This window comes from Monocercomonoides exilis (assembly GCF_001643675.1).
Source record: "Monocercomonoides exilis strain PA203 chromosome Unknown scaffold23-1346700, whole genome shotgun sequence".
NCBI classification, from domain to species: Eukaryota; Preaxostyla; order Oxymonadida; family Polymastigidae; genus Monocercomonoides; species Monocercomonoides exilis.
Window position 1 is genome coordinate 467823 of NW_027150568.1, and position 14678 is coordinate 482500.

General features: G+C 38.6%; 2 protein-coding genes across 2 annotated transcripts; one reads left to right on the forward strand and one right to left on the reverse strand.

The window, feature by feature from the left end:
* Positions 1-158: 158 nt before the first annotated feature.
* On the reverse strand, positions 159-5204 carry MONOS_761 (uncharacterized protein). The gene is made up of 2 exons (XM_067877950.1): positions 5000-5204; positions 159-4931 (listed from the first exon to the last, which is right to left on the reverse strand). Exons 1-2 carry the CDS (start codon positions 5164-5166, stop codon positions 686-688), a joined length of 4413 nt encoding a protein of 1470 aa, XP_067727170.1. The 5' UTR covers positions 5167-5204; the 3' UTR covers positions 159-685.
* A 131-nt stretch (positions 5205-5335) lies between these two features.
* MONOS_760fu16589 (putative Calponin homology (CH) domain) lies at positions 5336-9609 on the forward strand (the record flags this gene model as incomplete). Its single annotated transcript, XM_067877949.1, has 9 exons — positions 5336-5342; positions 5406-5524; positions 5570-5637; positions 5713-5749; positions 5815-6748; positions 6963-8054; positions 8303-8452; positions 8645-8770; positions 8968-9609. 9 exons carry the CDS (start codon positions 5336-5338, stop codon positions 9054-9056), a joined length of 2622 nt encoding a protein of 873 aa, XP_067727171.1. The 3' UTR covers positions 9057-9609.
* Positions 9610-14678: the final 5069 nt, after the last annotated feature.

A 14678-nucleotide genomic window follows, 5' to 3' on the forward strand; every position in this document is an offset into this window, starting at 1 on the left:
CAGCCAATAGAGTAAAGAGTACAGCAATAAGCGTTTTAACAATCATTGAAATGGTTGTCAATTGTTTTTCCGAAAGGAAAAACCCTGAAAATGCTCTTGGGGGTAGTACGATCTTTATCACATAAAAATTTTCTTTTCACTGATTTGTGATTGAAAGCTATAATCATAAAAATTTTCATTCATATCACATTAGTGACGTTACTGAATTTGTTTTAAACAGTGACAAATCACCGAAATGTTGATGGTGATGTGAAAGTTATAACTCAAAATATTCAAAATAAGTTAAACAATTTCTCAACTAATTTCCTGTCAAAATATCGAGTTTATCATAACTGTTTGGGGAAATAGAACATTATTTAATAATTAACACACATCACAAAGAATGATTTGCTCAAAAAAGAACTCAATTGTCATTAATATTTTAATTTGTCTAATTTAATCTGATTTTTCAAAATGAAAATTCTATATCTTTCCTAACATTTACTAACACATCTTTCAAAAAAACAGAAAAATAATCTCCAACATTCCGGTCAAAACCAACTGAATTAACAAATTTCACTGACAAGCAGCATTATTCTCCTTCAATGTTCAACTTTTCTTCTCTTTCCTCTCTTTCTCTCCAAAATTTTTCATAATTAAATAATAAAAAGTATCATTTTCTTTTCTTTTCGCATTGCAATCCTTTTTAATAACTACTCTTTCCAACAGATCCTCTAATCCCCACACTCATCCCAATCCCTCCCCCAACTCTCACCCCCATCACAGGCGAATGGCTGCTTCCTCTGCTGTTATGATAATTGCTATTATTATTAACACTATTATTAAAGCTAGTTATTCCATTGCTGTCATTTCTGCTTCTCTTTGAAGGCGAACAGTTCCATTCAGCTGTCGAAGGAGAATCCATCTCCACGCGTGTTGCTCTGATAGGCTTCTCTTGCTTTTGTGGTGAGTGCAAGTCGGTTGGGGAAGTGTCGATGTGCCTGGAAGAATAAGAGGAAGAAGAAGAGGAGGAAGAGAAAGGAGAAGAATAAGGAGAAGAGGAAGAGGAAGAGGAAGAGGAAGAACTAAAGGCAGAAGGAGAGGATTTGGGTGTGGTGCGAGGAGATGTGCGCTTTGGAGAGGTACGGGGCAGATTGCGAGAGGGCGAGAAGGAAGAACGAGGAGAGAAAGAAGAAGAAGAATAAGGAGAAGAGGAAGAAGAAGAAGAAATCCCAAAGTTAATAGAATTCTCAGTCAGTTTCAGTGACTCATCCAACATCGAAGTTCCATTTGAGCTTCTTTGCATTTCATTCGTCCTCCTCAAAGGAGATGTTTTCATTTCATTTGGCTTGTTTTCTCTATGTGACTTCATTGCATCCACACGAATGTTCAGAGCAGAGGAGGCATCCGGTGTATAGATAAAGGAAGGAGAATGGAAGGGAGAAGATGAAATCGAGGAAGAGGAAGAAGAAGAAGAAGAAGGAGAGGAGTAAGAAGAAGAAACAGAAGCAGCAGCAGCAGAAGAAGAAGAGATAATAGGATGATTTTCGCTATTCAAAGGTGTTTTTTCAGTTGTGGCCGAAGGAAGTTCAGACGCTGTTTTGAAGGAGATTGGAGAAGCCAACGAAGACAAGCGGTTCAGCTGGCTCATGTTGGCTTTGTGGCGATAGGAGTCTGTGTGTGAAATAGAAGAGTAAGGAGAAGAAGAAGGAGAAGCTAAAGAAGAAGAAGAAGATGATGATGATGATGAAGTGGAAGGAGAGAACATTGGAGACGACAAAGCATTAGAAGAAGAAGAAGAAGAAGAAGTTGATGATGAATATGCAGAAGGTTTGCTATCAGCAGCTGTTAGTCTATTTGGTGTCTGCTTCATCGGAAGATTCTCTCCTCTTCTATCAAATGCATCGCTCATTCCATTCTCTTTCTCTTTCTCTTTCTCTTTGGATATTTGTTCTTCCTCTCTTTCTTCTCTTTCCTTCACTTCCTCTTCCTTCCCTCCCCTCACTGCCCTCCTAATCTCCTCCAGCTCCTCCTGCCACTCCCTCTCCTTCTCTCCTTCCTCCTTCCTCTTCCTCGTCTCCTCCCACATCCTCCTCTCCTCCTCTGCCTTCACCGCACTCATCATCTGCCTCTCCCTCAGCGCCTCTTCTTTCCTTGCCAGTATTTCTTCTCTCTCTTCCTCACTCTGCTCAGCTTGAAGCGAAGGTGGTTCTCTCAATGCACGCGACAGCTGCACATCCCGAAGCAGCTGCTTTCCAAACGGTGAAGACAAAGCAACAGGCGATTCAGTTAACTTTATAGGGCTTCTGAGTGTTGTTGTGGTTAAAGAGATAGGAGTAGGGAATGGAGAAGGAGGGGTGTGCCTGTTGGTGGAGGTGGAATAAGCAAACTGGGAAGCAAGAGGAGTGGAGAAGGAGGACATCATGCGGTTGGGGAGTAAAGTGGAGGCTGGTGCAAAGGGAGTGCGGAAAGATGAGGAGAAAGAAGAGGAAGAGGAAGAGGAAGAAGATGATGTTATTGTGCTTGTGCGGAGTGGGGTGCTGAAAGCATCTGTTGAAGAAGATGAGGTAGAGGAAGAAGAGGAAGGGAAGGAAGAAGAAGCGAGTGGAGAAGAAGAAAAGGGGAGTTCGCGAGTGCCTCTGAGAGAGGAGGAATAAATAGAAGCAGATTCTGCTGAGGCTGTGGTGGGCACAAAAGATGACTCTATTCGTGTTGATGGAGAAGAGGAAGAGGAGGAAGAGGAGGAAGAAGGTGATGAAGAAGACAGAACATGAGATTGAGAGTATGCCATTGGAGAAGAAGATGCATATTCTGTTCCCAACTGACCTCCCAACGGTGTTTGTTGTTTTTGTTGTTCCTTTTCTTGTTCTCTCTCATTCTCTTCATTGCCATTCATACCTGAATAACCAACAGGCGAATGCACGTCTGCATTTGACTTATACGCAAGAGGTGATCTGACATGCTGGTTGGTCTGTGAAATAAGCCTTTCTATTTCTGCTGTTGGACGAAGCGGTGAATTCAGCTGGAGAGACTTCTTGTTCTGTGCAGATCTCATCAGATCTGCCTCGTAATTAGAGGCAGGAGGGATCATTTTGTTGGTTTCTCCTTCTCTTTCTCCTTCTCCTTCATTTCTTCTTCCATTTATACCAAATTCTCCATCTAAGTTGCTTCCCTGTGTGTGAGATGAATAGCTGTGATCCAAATTGTGATTGACTGTTGGGCGTCTGTTGTGCATCTGCTGCTGCAGCTGCTTCTGCCTCTGCTTAATCTTCTTCTGTTGCTCATCATCAACATCATCAGCAGCAGCAACATCTCCTTCTCTTGAAAGCGAATCTTCTGTCTGTGGAAGAGGAGAATGCGTCAAATGTGAAGAATGAGAATAAGCTGTGTGCTCATGATTGGGAGAGTCAATTGCCGAGCTTTTGCTGTCGAGAGGATGATTGTGATTGTGATTGGGATGATGATGAGGATGAGAGTGAGGATGAGAAGCAGTTGGTGAAGACAAACGAACACCTTCAGAGTCATCAGAAGAATCGCCCATTGCACTTCTGCTGTGTTTATCTGAGTCAACATGAGTGCCATGCGAGCGGATGGAGAAAGCAGAGTGAGGGGCAAGCGTTACATACATCTCCGAAGAAGAAGAAGTTGCTGCTGTTGACGATGAAGGCAAATGAGATGCTTCATGGCCATCTTTGTATGCGTGATGATTGGGTTTCGTTCCAAGTGGATGAGGAAATTCTCTGTTGTCAGCATCAGCTGGCTCAGTGGCATTTAATGCATCATCGTTGTTATCATCATCATGCTCATAGTTTGCATTCATTCCATTGCTATTGCGATAATTGTGATTGTTAACGCTATTGCTGCTATTGCTGCTGTTTCTGCTGTCCAACGACGACTGCCGAAGATGATGAGAGGCGAATGACAATGGAGAAGTCTTCGAAGACTGCGATGGCGTTTCTGAGGAGAAGAATTTCCGCATCTCAGCATCAACACTCTCTTCTTCGCTTTCTTCTTCATCGTCTTCATCGTCTTCTTCCTCCTCCTCTTCTTCTTCTTCTGTACCCTCATCCAACAGCTCTGTTCCTTCTGTCTCATCAACCTCTGCAATGATGTCATCCTCCATCATCATCGCTCTTCCTGCCTGCTTCAGCCTTTTCTGTCTTCTTGCTCTTCTTTCTTCTTTTTCTCTTTCCTTATCTTCGCTCCCTGCTCCGCTCTTTTCTCCCTTCTGGCTTGTTTTTCCTTCCATTCCAGCCAATCCCGCCTTCTTCTTCTTCTTCTTGTCTCTTTTAGCCTTCTTTCGCTGCTTCTCAGCATTTGTGTTTGTCATCATCAACAGCTCGTCAATGATGTCCTTGTCTCCCTCTTGCTCAAACATCTCACCCGCTGGTGTTCTCACAGTCAATGAAAACTGCTCGTCTTCATCATCTGCCGCTTGCACTCGCATCGAGTCTGTCTGCCAATCGCGCTTCCTCTTCTTTGAGGGATATTCAAGGTCTGATGTCTCATCATCCTCCTCATTCGCTTCATCTTCCAGATCATCTGAAAGCCGCGTGGGAGCCGGGGAACGAACGGTTAGCGAAAATACTTCCATTTCATCGTTTTGTGCTTGCACTTTCATTGAATCAGCAGAATCGTCTGTTGAATGTTGATCATTCATATCCGAAGATAAAGATGCAGCTATTGACCGAGCAAAATAGGATGCCCTTTCATCGTTTATTGGATTGGCATTGACATACAGTGAGTTTGCCTCCGAGCCATGAGGAGTTTTTCCACGTTGATGAAAACTCTCTGATCGAGGAGACGGTGCAGGAATTGGAATTGAATCTTTCTTTTTTTGCACATCACCAATTTCCTTTGCAACAGAGTCGATCATTGCTCTTCTCGTTCCATAGGGATCTGGGCTCATGGAAAGAGCATGAAGAAGTGAATTCTTTGGAATCTCTGATGCCCTGTCAAATGAACAGTTGAATTCATTTACAAAAAACAAATATAAAATTGTGAATACTCATAAGCAAACTGTTTTGATATCGGAGCATTTGAAGAGACTTTCGAAGGAGAAACATACAAATGACTTGGGTCTTCCCTGGAAAGTATTTGCTTGATTTGGTATTCTTCTTCATGACGGCCCATTTTTTTATATGGAGAAGAAATTTCGTGCGAATAAGTACCGCTCAAATTAAGCATTGAATTTTTGAAAATGTCAATTTATGATCAGTGCCCATTGTCAGTTTCCAATTAATTGAACAATTCAAAGAAAAGACTATTCTCATGCAACAATGTTTGCAAATAATTAACAAGAAAGAGTTAATCAAAAAATCGAAATATATAATTCAGAAATTGAATTAATTATTTTATGCAAGGTTTGTTTTTCATTTAATATTGATGCTAAAATGACGACATTATTATCATTTCATTTCATGGAGGATCCATTACATTATCAAGACAGAAATTGCAAGCAATAGAATTTCTTGCTCGGGAGAAAGCGGCAAGAACGTATATTGAAGAAATGCTTGGAATACAAACAGGGTCCGAAAGGCTTTCAGTGTGATTATTATTTGCAAGCTTAGTTTTATTTATTGTATTTCAGAAAGTTTTGTCAGATGGAGTTATTTTGTGCAAATTGGCACAAAAGGTTAATCCTTCAATGATAAAGCAGTATCTTCAGCTTTTATAGTTGTTTCCTTAAGCATCACTTTTTCATTATTTTTTTTCAATTCTCTAACATTTTAGATTCCACGAAAAGCCTCAACATAATTTTCATAAGATGGTTTGTTTTTTTGAAAGAAAAATGTGAGGAATGCATGTTTAATGTTTCGATTTAAATTATTTTAGGAAAACATTCTTCACTTTAACACAGCTGTTGCAACAACATTTCAAATGGAGCCTTTTATAGTTGTTCCAAGTGACGTTGTCAAGGAACAATTTCCTGTAAGATTGGTTGATTGCGTTTTAACTTTTGCAAAACGAGCAAAAGAGCTTTCTGGGGGTTCAATTGGACCCGACATACATATAGAAGAAGTAAAACGTGAAATGCAGTTTTCTAATGAAGATTTACAAAAAGCTTATGAAATAATGAAAAAGGAGACTTTTGTATCAATGAAGAAAATGTCTCTTCCAGAAAACTTAGGAGAAAAACCTTCAGAAGGTTCTTTACAAAAAGGAGAAGAAGAAGGTGAAAGCAAAGAAGAAGAAAAAGAACTGCCGTTGTCGTCGTCATCATCTTCTTCTTCAGTCTCAACAGCATCCGCACCTTCTGAATCTTTGGATTTTGTCGAAGGGGATGCGATCATATCTCGATATTCCCTCAAATCATCTGCCATTGAAATGGAAGCAGATGAGCCATTCAGCGACGAAAAGCCAACAAACAACGCAAATGCGGACTTGTCTTCTTCTCAAGCCAGCAGCGATTCGAATGGCGCAGCAAAAGAAGAAGGCAAAGAAGGAACAGAAACCGAAGGTGAAGCAGGAAAAGAGGCTGAATCGAAAGAGTCGACACATTCAGCACGATCACAACCGTCTGCACCTTCAAAGGCAGAAGCAGCTGCAGACTTAGCACTCCTCGGAAGCGAAGGAGAAGCCCCGTCTGCTTTTCTGAGTGTCACTTCTTCTGCTTCACCCGCACCGCACTCCGCAGCAGCCGATGTGCAGGTTGCAGTTGCCTCACCGTCTGTGGTTATTCCGCTGATCAGATACAGCTCATTGTCGCCTGCTGAAGCAATGACGCTGCTGTTTCAGGGGCAGGAGCTGGCTTACAATCATTTCACAGGTTTGCGTGATTGAAGAGAAGAAAAAAGGAAACGGAGACTTTTTTATTGTTTTTATCGTTCTGATCAAAGCATTAACCATTTCTCTTAATTGCTTTGATAGCAATTATTCTTGGGATTGATTGCTTTCTATTTATTTACTTTGTATTTTCAATCAAATGTTATTTATTATTTATTTATTTTTCTAATTTATTAATGCGATGTTTATTTGAACAGAGCAACAACGAACTGAGTTCATTCGTGAGCTCTACACACGCATATGCATTATTGCTATTCAGTCTAAACATCAATCACTTGGAACGCATCCTTCCGATAATTCACCTACATCTTCTTCTTTCTCCTCTTCCTCCTCCTTCTCATCATCATCTTCTTCTTCTTCACCAGCACAACTTCCACTCATCGTGACGCGATCATCCCTCATCTGCCTCTCCTCGGCCTGCCTTGCGTGTGCAGCCTCGGCAGCGGCAGAGGGAGACTCGGTGGCAGTGACGGCGCTGGCGCTGCTGGCGCGTCTGCTGCGGATGTCGCCGTCGGAGAGGCAGCGGGAGAAGGAGAGCAAGCGGCGGGCGCTTCGGCTGACGAACCGGTCGTCGTTCCTGCCGAGCACGACGCAGTTCAGCACAGTCACGCAGTCGGCCGCGGTTCCGGTGTTTGCAGCAGCGTCGTCGGTGTCGATCACGACAGACGAGGAGAGCATCAAGAAGGCAGACGAGGAGAGCGAGGCGGGAGAGAAGAGAGAGATGAGAGAGAAGCGAGAGAAGAAAGAGAAGAGGGCAGATTCGTCTGAGGCGAAGCATGAAGGAGGAGCAGAAGAGGCTTGTGCCAACTCTTCGGAGGCAGCTGAAGACTCGACTGTCCCTGCCACTGCCATTGCCCCTGCCACAACCACATCATCGTCTTCATTGTCTTCATCGTCTTCGTCTTCGTCATCATCGAGTGAGTGTGTGAAGGAGTGTGGAGAGCGAGAAGAGAAAGAAGAGAGAGAGGAGCAGGTGTGGATTGTGATCAACCCGCGCAGACATCCGCCGCCAGTTGCACCGCCGCCGCAGCCTGTTCTGGAGGGGGGCGCGCAAAAGGGATGCCCGCCGCCTCCGCCGCCGCCGCGGGAGATGGAGGAAGAGCAGGTGGGCAAGGCGCAGGGGGGCGTGTGCGAGGGCGGGGAAGCGGGCAGGGCAGGAAAGGAGAATGTGGAGGAGTTCATGCTGGCGCGGGAGAGGAAGCAGCTGCAAGACGACGAGATCGACTTTGAGTCGTATCTGATATCTGAGCTGAGCGGGAAGCTGCCGATGAAGGTGGAGTGGTATTATGGTGTGCAGCTGAAGAGGCACTGTGTTTTTATTTTATTTTATTTTATTTTGTGAATGAATGAATGAATGAACATTTTTTGTGTGTGCGTGTGATTTTGGAGGATGAAGTTGGCTCCTCTTTGCTTCGAAAAAAGGCTGATTTCATATTTGCATCACTGTCTTTTTTTTTTTCTATTTCTGTTTCTATTTTTCTATTTATCTTTTTCTGATTGAATGTGTTCTGTTTGCTTGGGTGCGATGTTTCTGCAGAGCTGTTTTTTGATGCGCTTACGAGAACGCTTGACGAGCGTGTGTCTGGCGGGTGGAGGCATTTTCTGCTGTCCAATCCAAGAAACACGATTGGGAGGAAAGTGATGAGCTCCATCCACAACGATGCATCGCTCAATGTGCTTCATTCTGGTGTGCTTGAGTGCAGTATTTGTGCTTTTATCATTTCGCTCTTAACTCGGTTGCGCTTATTTTCTGCTCAAAAATTCTTTAATGCATTGTGTTTTCCCATTTGACATTAACTATTTATTTATTTATTTATTTATGAATTCTCTGTTGCAATCAAATGATGCGCTTTTCTTTTCTGGGATAAATTGTGCTCAGTGATTGCTCTTTCTGCGTGCCTTGGATGCCGGCGTGGGGCTATGGAAACGATTTTGCAGCATTTAAGCGCAGTGTGCGAGGTTGCTGACAAGCAGCTTGCTGATATTCAAGAACTGGTTAAACGATGTTTGTTTCTGTTGTATTTGTGTATTTTTATAACATTTAATTTAATATAATTTGGAATATTGGAAAATTGAAAATCGGCTAAAATTGTTCTTTTCTTTTCTTTTCTTTTCTTTTCTTTTCTTTTCTTTTCTTTTCTTTTCTTTTCTTTTGACGGATGTGCATTGTGATTTGATTGCCATGACTTGTGTGCAAATCAGCTGGGGATGAGATTCGCGTGCTCGACTGGAACCAAACAAAGGTGCTCGCAAATTTGATTTTCCCCAAAAGGCATATTGAAGGCTATTGATAATTGCGATTAATCTTACAATTGCTTATTTTTTGTTTAGCATTCGCCTAAAATTATCTTTTGTTATTTCATTTTTGTTGCTGTTGTTCGATTTGTCTTGTATATATGTTTTTTTCAATTTCTTTACAAAAGCTATCCATTCTTTTGAATTTTCTCAAATGTTGATGCTGTTTTTAATATTCTTCTTTTATTTTTTCCCTAGCTTTTTTCAAAAAAATGCTTATTTTGCATCAAAAAAGAGAAATTCAATAAGAGGATTTTCTTCATTTGTTCTGCTTTCAGTCAAACATTTGATTATGCTTTTTCTTTTTCTTTTTCTTTTCTTTTTTCCTCATTTCTTTTATATTGAAAGCTGCACATATTTGGTGTTCGATTTTTCATTTCCAATTAATATATTTTATTTTTAAACTTACGATTGTTTTTAATTCATTTCACAATTTTATCATTCACTGTTAATCCGTTCTGGGTTGTTCACTATTTGCGGAAATGTTTTATTTAAGCGTTTTTGCCAAATACAATTTTTGGCTAAAAGAAGAAAAGCTATGCGAAATCAAAAGAGACAAAATTAAAATTTTCTAATTCCATTTCAATTGATTCAATGCCAACGAAAACTATTTGACCTTTCCACTTGAGTTTATCATTCTTGAAAAAAATTCAGAGTTTTTTTTTTTTTTTTTTTTTTTTTTTTTTTTTTTTTTTTTTTTTTTTTTCTGGATTGATTGCTTGATTGATTGATACATCAAATATTATTCAATCTCGAAAAACTTTCAAAAGAGATCGAAAAAGTTGCTTATAAATCAGAAATTATTCAGCATTAAAAATGAGTAATTCTAATTCTTTGAAAATGATGGGAAAAGTTTGCGAATGTTTTTATTGAATATTAACAATTAATAGACAAGGACAAAACCCATGACATTAAAATCAATAATTAATTCTCCAAATATATTTTTAAATTTGAAAACAAATAGAAAACAAAACAAAACTTTTAGCTAGATCGAAAACCTTCAACGTGTTTAAATAATAATGATAAATTCAGGTTGAATGACTAGTATTTTATTGATCGATCTTATTTTATTAATTGAATGAAAAAATCACAAACGACATCGTCTCTTCAGTATGAAAAGCTTTCTCCCATCAAAGTCTCAGCAGAATTCCGCAGGCTAAATTCAAAGGCTGAAAAAGTGGATTATCTATTAAAACGAGAAATAATCAAACCTCCAGCTTTGGTGAAAATGAAAGTCATTGCTCATTCTTCGATTTTAAGGCAAATCGCGTAAAAAAAGGCAGGAAGAGTTGTCCACAACAACAGGAGGTCTGGATTGTTCAATATAGAGGAAATGGAAAAGAATGGGGATTGTTCCATTGCTCATATATCTTCTGCATATAAAACTGCTGTTTTAGATGTTGAAAGTTCGTAAATTGCTTTTTTATTTGTTCATTCAATCAATTTTTTTGTGACATGTGGAAAACGTTATGATGAAGGGAAAAAGGAATGCACACCAATATCTGACGTGCAGAAAGCTTGCAAAAAATGGGCATTCAAATTTTTTGGGAAAAGTGTCTTGCTGAAACTTGTTAAATTAACATGAATTGATCTTCACAGACTTAAAATTTCAACAATTGAAAACATGAGAAATTGGTTTTCATTGTTGAAAAGTGTAACTGACAATAACAAGATTTCTTCAGATATAATCATCAATATAGGTGACCATTTTTGAAATCATAACATTTTTCGGGGTATTGTTTTTTGAAAGGCTTTTCGTCAATTTCGAAATACAGTCTAAACCGGATATAATCACTCCGAATATAATCACATTCGCCTATAGTCACATTTTTCCATGCACCGACATTTTTTTCTTGTTTTTCATTTATTTTTCATCGCATATAATCACAGTGATGAAAATATATAATCACATTTTTTATTATTATGGGTGCTTTTTTCAATGAAAAATCGATTTTTTGCTCAGAAATTTCGAATTTTGATTTTTCAAAAATGAACTCAATAAAGTCAAAATAATGTGTATTTATAATCAAAATTGTTCAAGCAAGTGAAAAAAGTGTATTTGTGTAGAATTTCTAAAAATAAAAAAATCGACCCAGAATTAATTTTTTTATAAATTAATTTTTATTTTTTTCTGTGAAAAGCATCATCGTGTATAATCACAATCGGATATAGTCACAAAAAGTTGTGCAAAAACCGATGTGATTATATCCGGTTTAGACTGTAATTTTCTTCCAGATGGGTCATTCTTTTTGAAAAGTTGCTAATGTTCAATTTTTGGGTTTTGCCAAATAGATCACTTTTTGATCACTATTCACAATTAATCCATCAAATTTCTTCGGAATGTTTATAAAATCATTTCTTCATATTTAATGCGAGAATATTAACATTCCGAAGAAATTTGATGGATTAATTGTGAATAGTGATCAAAAAGTGATCTATTTGGCAAAACCCAAAAATTGAACATTAGCAACTTTTCAAAAAGAATGACCCATCTGGAAGAAAATTACAGTCTAAACCGGATATAATCACATCGGTTTTTGCACAACTTTTTGTGACTATATCCGATTGTGATTATACACGATGATGCTTTTCACAGAAAAAAATAAAAATTAATTTATAAAAAAATTAATTCTGGGTCGATTTTTTTATTTTTAGAAATTCTACACAAATACACTTTTTTCACTTGCTTGAACAATTTTGATTATAAATACACATTATTTTGACTTTATTGAGTTCATTTTTGAAAAATCAAAATTCGAAATTTCTGAGCAAAAAATCGATTTTTCATTGAAAAAAGCACCCATAATAATAAAAAATGTGATTATATATTTTCATCACTGTGATTATATGCGATGAAAAATAAATGAAAAACAAGAAAAAAATGTCGGTGCATGGAAAAATGTGACTATAGGCGAATGTGATTATATTCGGAGTGATTATATCCGGTTTAGACTGTATTTCGAAATTGACGAAAAGCCTTTCAAAAAACAATACCCCGAAAAATGTTATGATTTCAAAAATGGTCACCTATATTGATGATTATATCTGAAGAAATCTTGTTATTGTCAGTTACACTTTTCAACAATGAAAACCAATTTCTCATGTTTTCAATTGTTGAAATTTTAAGTCTGTGAAGATCAATTCATGTTAATTTAACAAGTTTCAGCAAGACACTTTTCCCAAAAAATTTGAATGCCCATTTTTTGCAAGCTTTCTGCACGTCAGATATTGGTGTGCATTCCTTTTTCCCTTCATCATAACGTTTTCCACATGTCACAAAAAAATTGATTGAATGAACAAATAAAAAAGCAATTTACGAACTTTCAACATCTAAAACAGCAGTTTTATATGGGTGATTTTTTTTGATATCATAAAAAATTCCGACGTTTGATCATAAAAAATTTTCATTAAGGGTGGGGTTGAAAAGAAAAAAGAAAGTGATGATCTCACAAATATATTGCTCTAATTATTATTATTATTATTTATTTATTGATTTTAATTTGTTTCCAATTGTTTTAATTACAAATTTTGAAAAAAACGAAAAAAATTATTCTATAAATATCAAAACTGAAGCAAACAGAACGAAACACACGTTCAAACGTTAATAAAACACGATAAATATTATTCCAATGCGTTATTAATCTATTTCTTATTTAAATATTTGCAAAATAATGTCATTGCAAAGAAATTATAAAATTTATTTTGTTGATCATAAAATTTTTGTTGTTTACAAAAAATTTTCAAAACAAACATTGACAAATTTGATAGAAAAAAAGGCATTAATCGAATAAACAACAATTTGTTGTTTATACATGTTAAAAACAAACAATTCTTTTTTTAAAAGTCATTTTGAATAATTGATCAACGTTGTCAAGAGAAATAAAAGAAAAAATCTATGAAATTCATGCTCCACTTTTAACACTGAAAAAGATTTCACCTTGCAACCGTTCTCACATCATTTTCCTCATCTTTAAACCTTCCGCACCCCACTCATTCTCATTTCACTTCTTTTTTTTATCATTTTATATCTAGACATTCACCACTTCAGCTTCTTTCCTTTTGTCGCACTGATTCTTTTCCATGCAGGTTCTGCAAACACTCCTATCGTCTGCGATGGCTGATGAAGAAGAAGGGCGTGTGCCCATTGATCCAACTGCATCTCCGCTGTCTCCTTGAATGGGCTATTTCTCCACATTGCAGCTGCATCCACTTTCACCGTACTTGTATCTCATCTATTTGCTTTCTCTTTCTTCGCTGATTCTTCACAAGTGGCCGTCTTCCCGTCTGCTCTGACCAGCTCAACAGCTTCGAGGCTGAGTGCCTCAGAACCCAGAACAGCCTTCACTTTTGACTCATCAAACATCTGCAACATCGTGAGTTCAGGTGACAGAAAGGTTCTTGTGTGAACAACTCGTGGAAGCGAAGATACTGTTGAGGGCTGACAGCAATGATGCGCCTTCATAACGATTATTCACGGCTTATTTCATCGGCACACATCTTCACACAGTACATATGCTCCCATTCAATAAGCATAGGCATTGACCATTTATCGATTGGAAAAAGCGTGAAAGCGCCCCTTCCATCCCTCTCTTTATCTCCACCTCCACTTTGCATTGAATGATTCCTTCGTGGCTAAGGATTTATTTCTCAGATGCCCAACATCATCAACCAAATCGACGAGTCCTTCTTTTCCATCAACGTCATCCAGCCCTCTCTCTCCAAAAACACCTTTTCTGCGGCTCCGACTCCTGCTCTCCCTCCCTCGACACCGATCCAGATGTCTATATCCTCCCATTTCATCACCTTCTACCGCGCCCACCAGATATTCGTTTGCCGAGACATACACCATCTATAATGTCCGATTCGAATCAGTCACTGGAAGCCTTGTTCTTGTTCACTTCACCACATATATTCCGTTTTTGTTAAGTTTCTCAGCGCTTCTCTCATATAAAAGCCGGATCTCCTTCCGTTCCTCTTGATCGTCCATACGCTATTCTGTCTTTAACCTTGATGAATAATACTTTGATGTATCTCTCTAACTTCTTTTCATTCGCTGGCCTGTTCTTTTACCTCAATTCTGAACTGCTATGTGCTTGCAAGGGAGCACTTCACTTCTCAAAACCTGCTCTTCGTGATCGCACATCATACTGATTTTTTCTCTTCCACATCATCCTTTCCTCTTTCAACGCTCCCTCGTCCGAGCTTGTGTTAGATGATTGCTCCGACAGCTCGGTAGAACATCTTATCGCTATAGATGTCGTAATTGCTGTTAAAGAAATATTCCTTCATACTTTTATCCAAATCGATCAGAAAGCTCCTTTGTTTTGATGCGCTTTATCTTTACTATCATTTTTCTCGGCTAGCTCTGTAGAAGCATGTTTGTTGGCCACTTTCAACTCACCAACGACGTCCTCTCCATTCTGAATTACCCCTCCACGCTCCGCAATCTTATCTTCTCCAACTCCTGTGTTCTAAACATCGCCTCACTCAATGGAGGACGCTGTATGCCACCTGATACATCCTTGTTACTCCTCAAAAGCGGATATGCTCTCTTCTGCGTTGCTTCTCAACACCCTCCCCCACTCTTTGTTGCTGTTCTCCAAGGCACTCATGAAAAA

Excerpts from the sequence above, each read along its gene's own strand:
- MONOS_761 (XM_067877950.1), bottom strand. The coding sequence starts at position 5,166 with ATGCTTAATTTGAGCGGTACTTATTCGCACGAAATTTCTTCTCCATAT. Across the intron at positions 4,932-4,999 it reads AATGCTCCGATATCAAAACA|GGCATCAGAGATTCCAAAGA; the intron begins GTTTGCTTATGA and ends TTCATTTGACAG.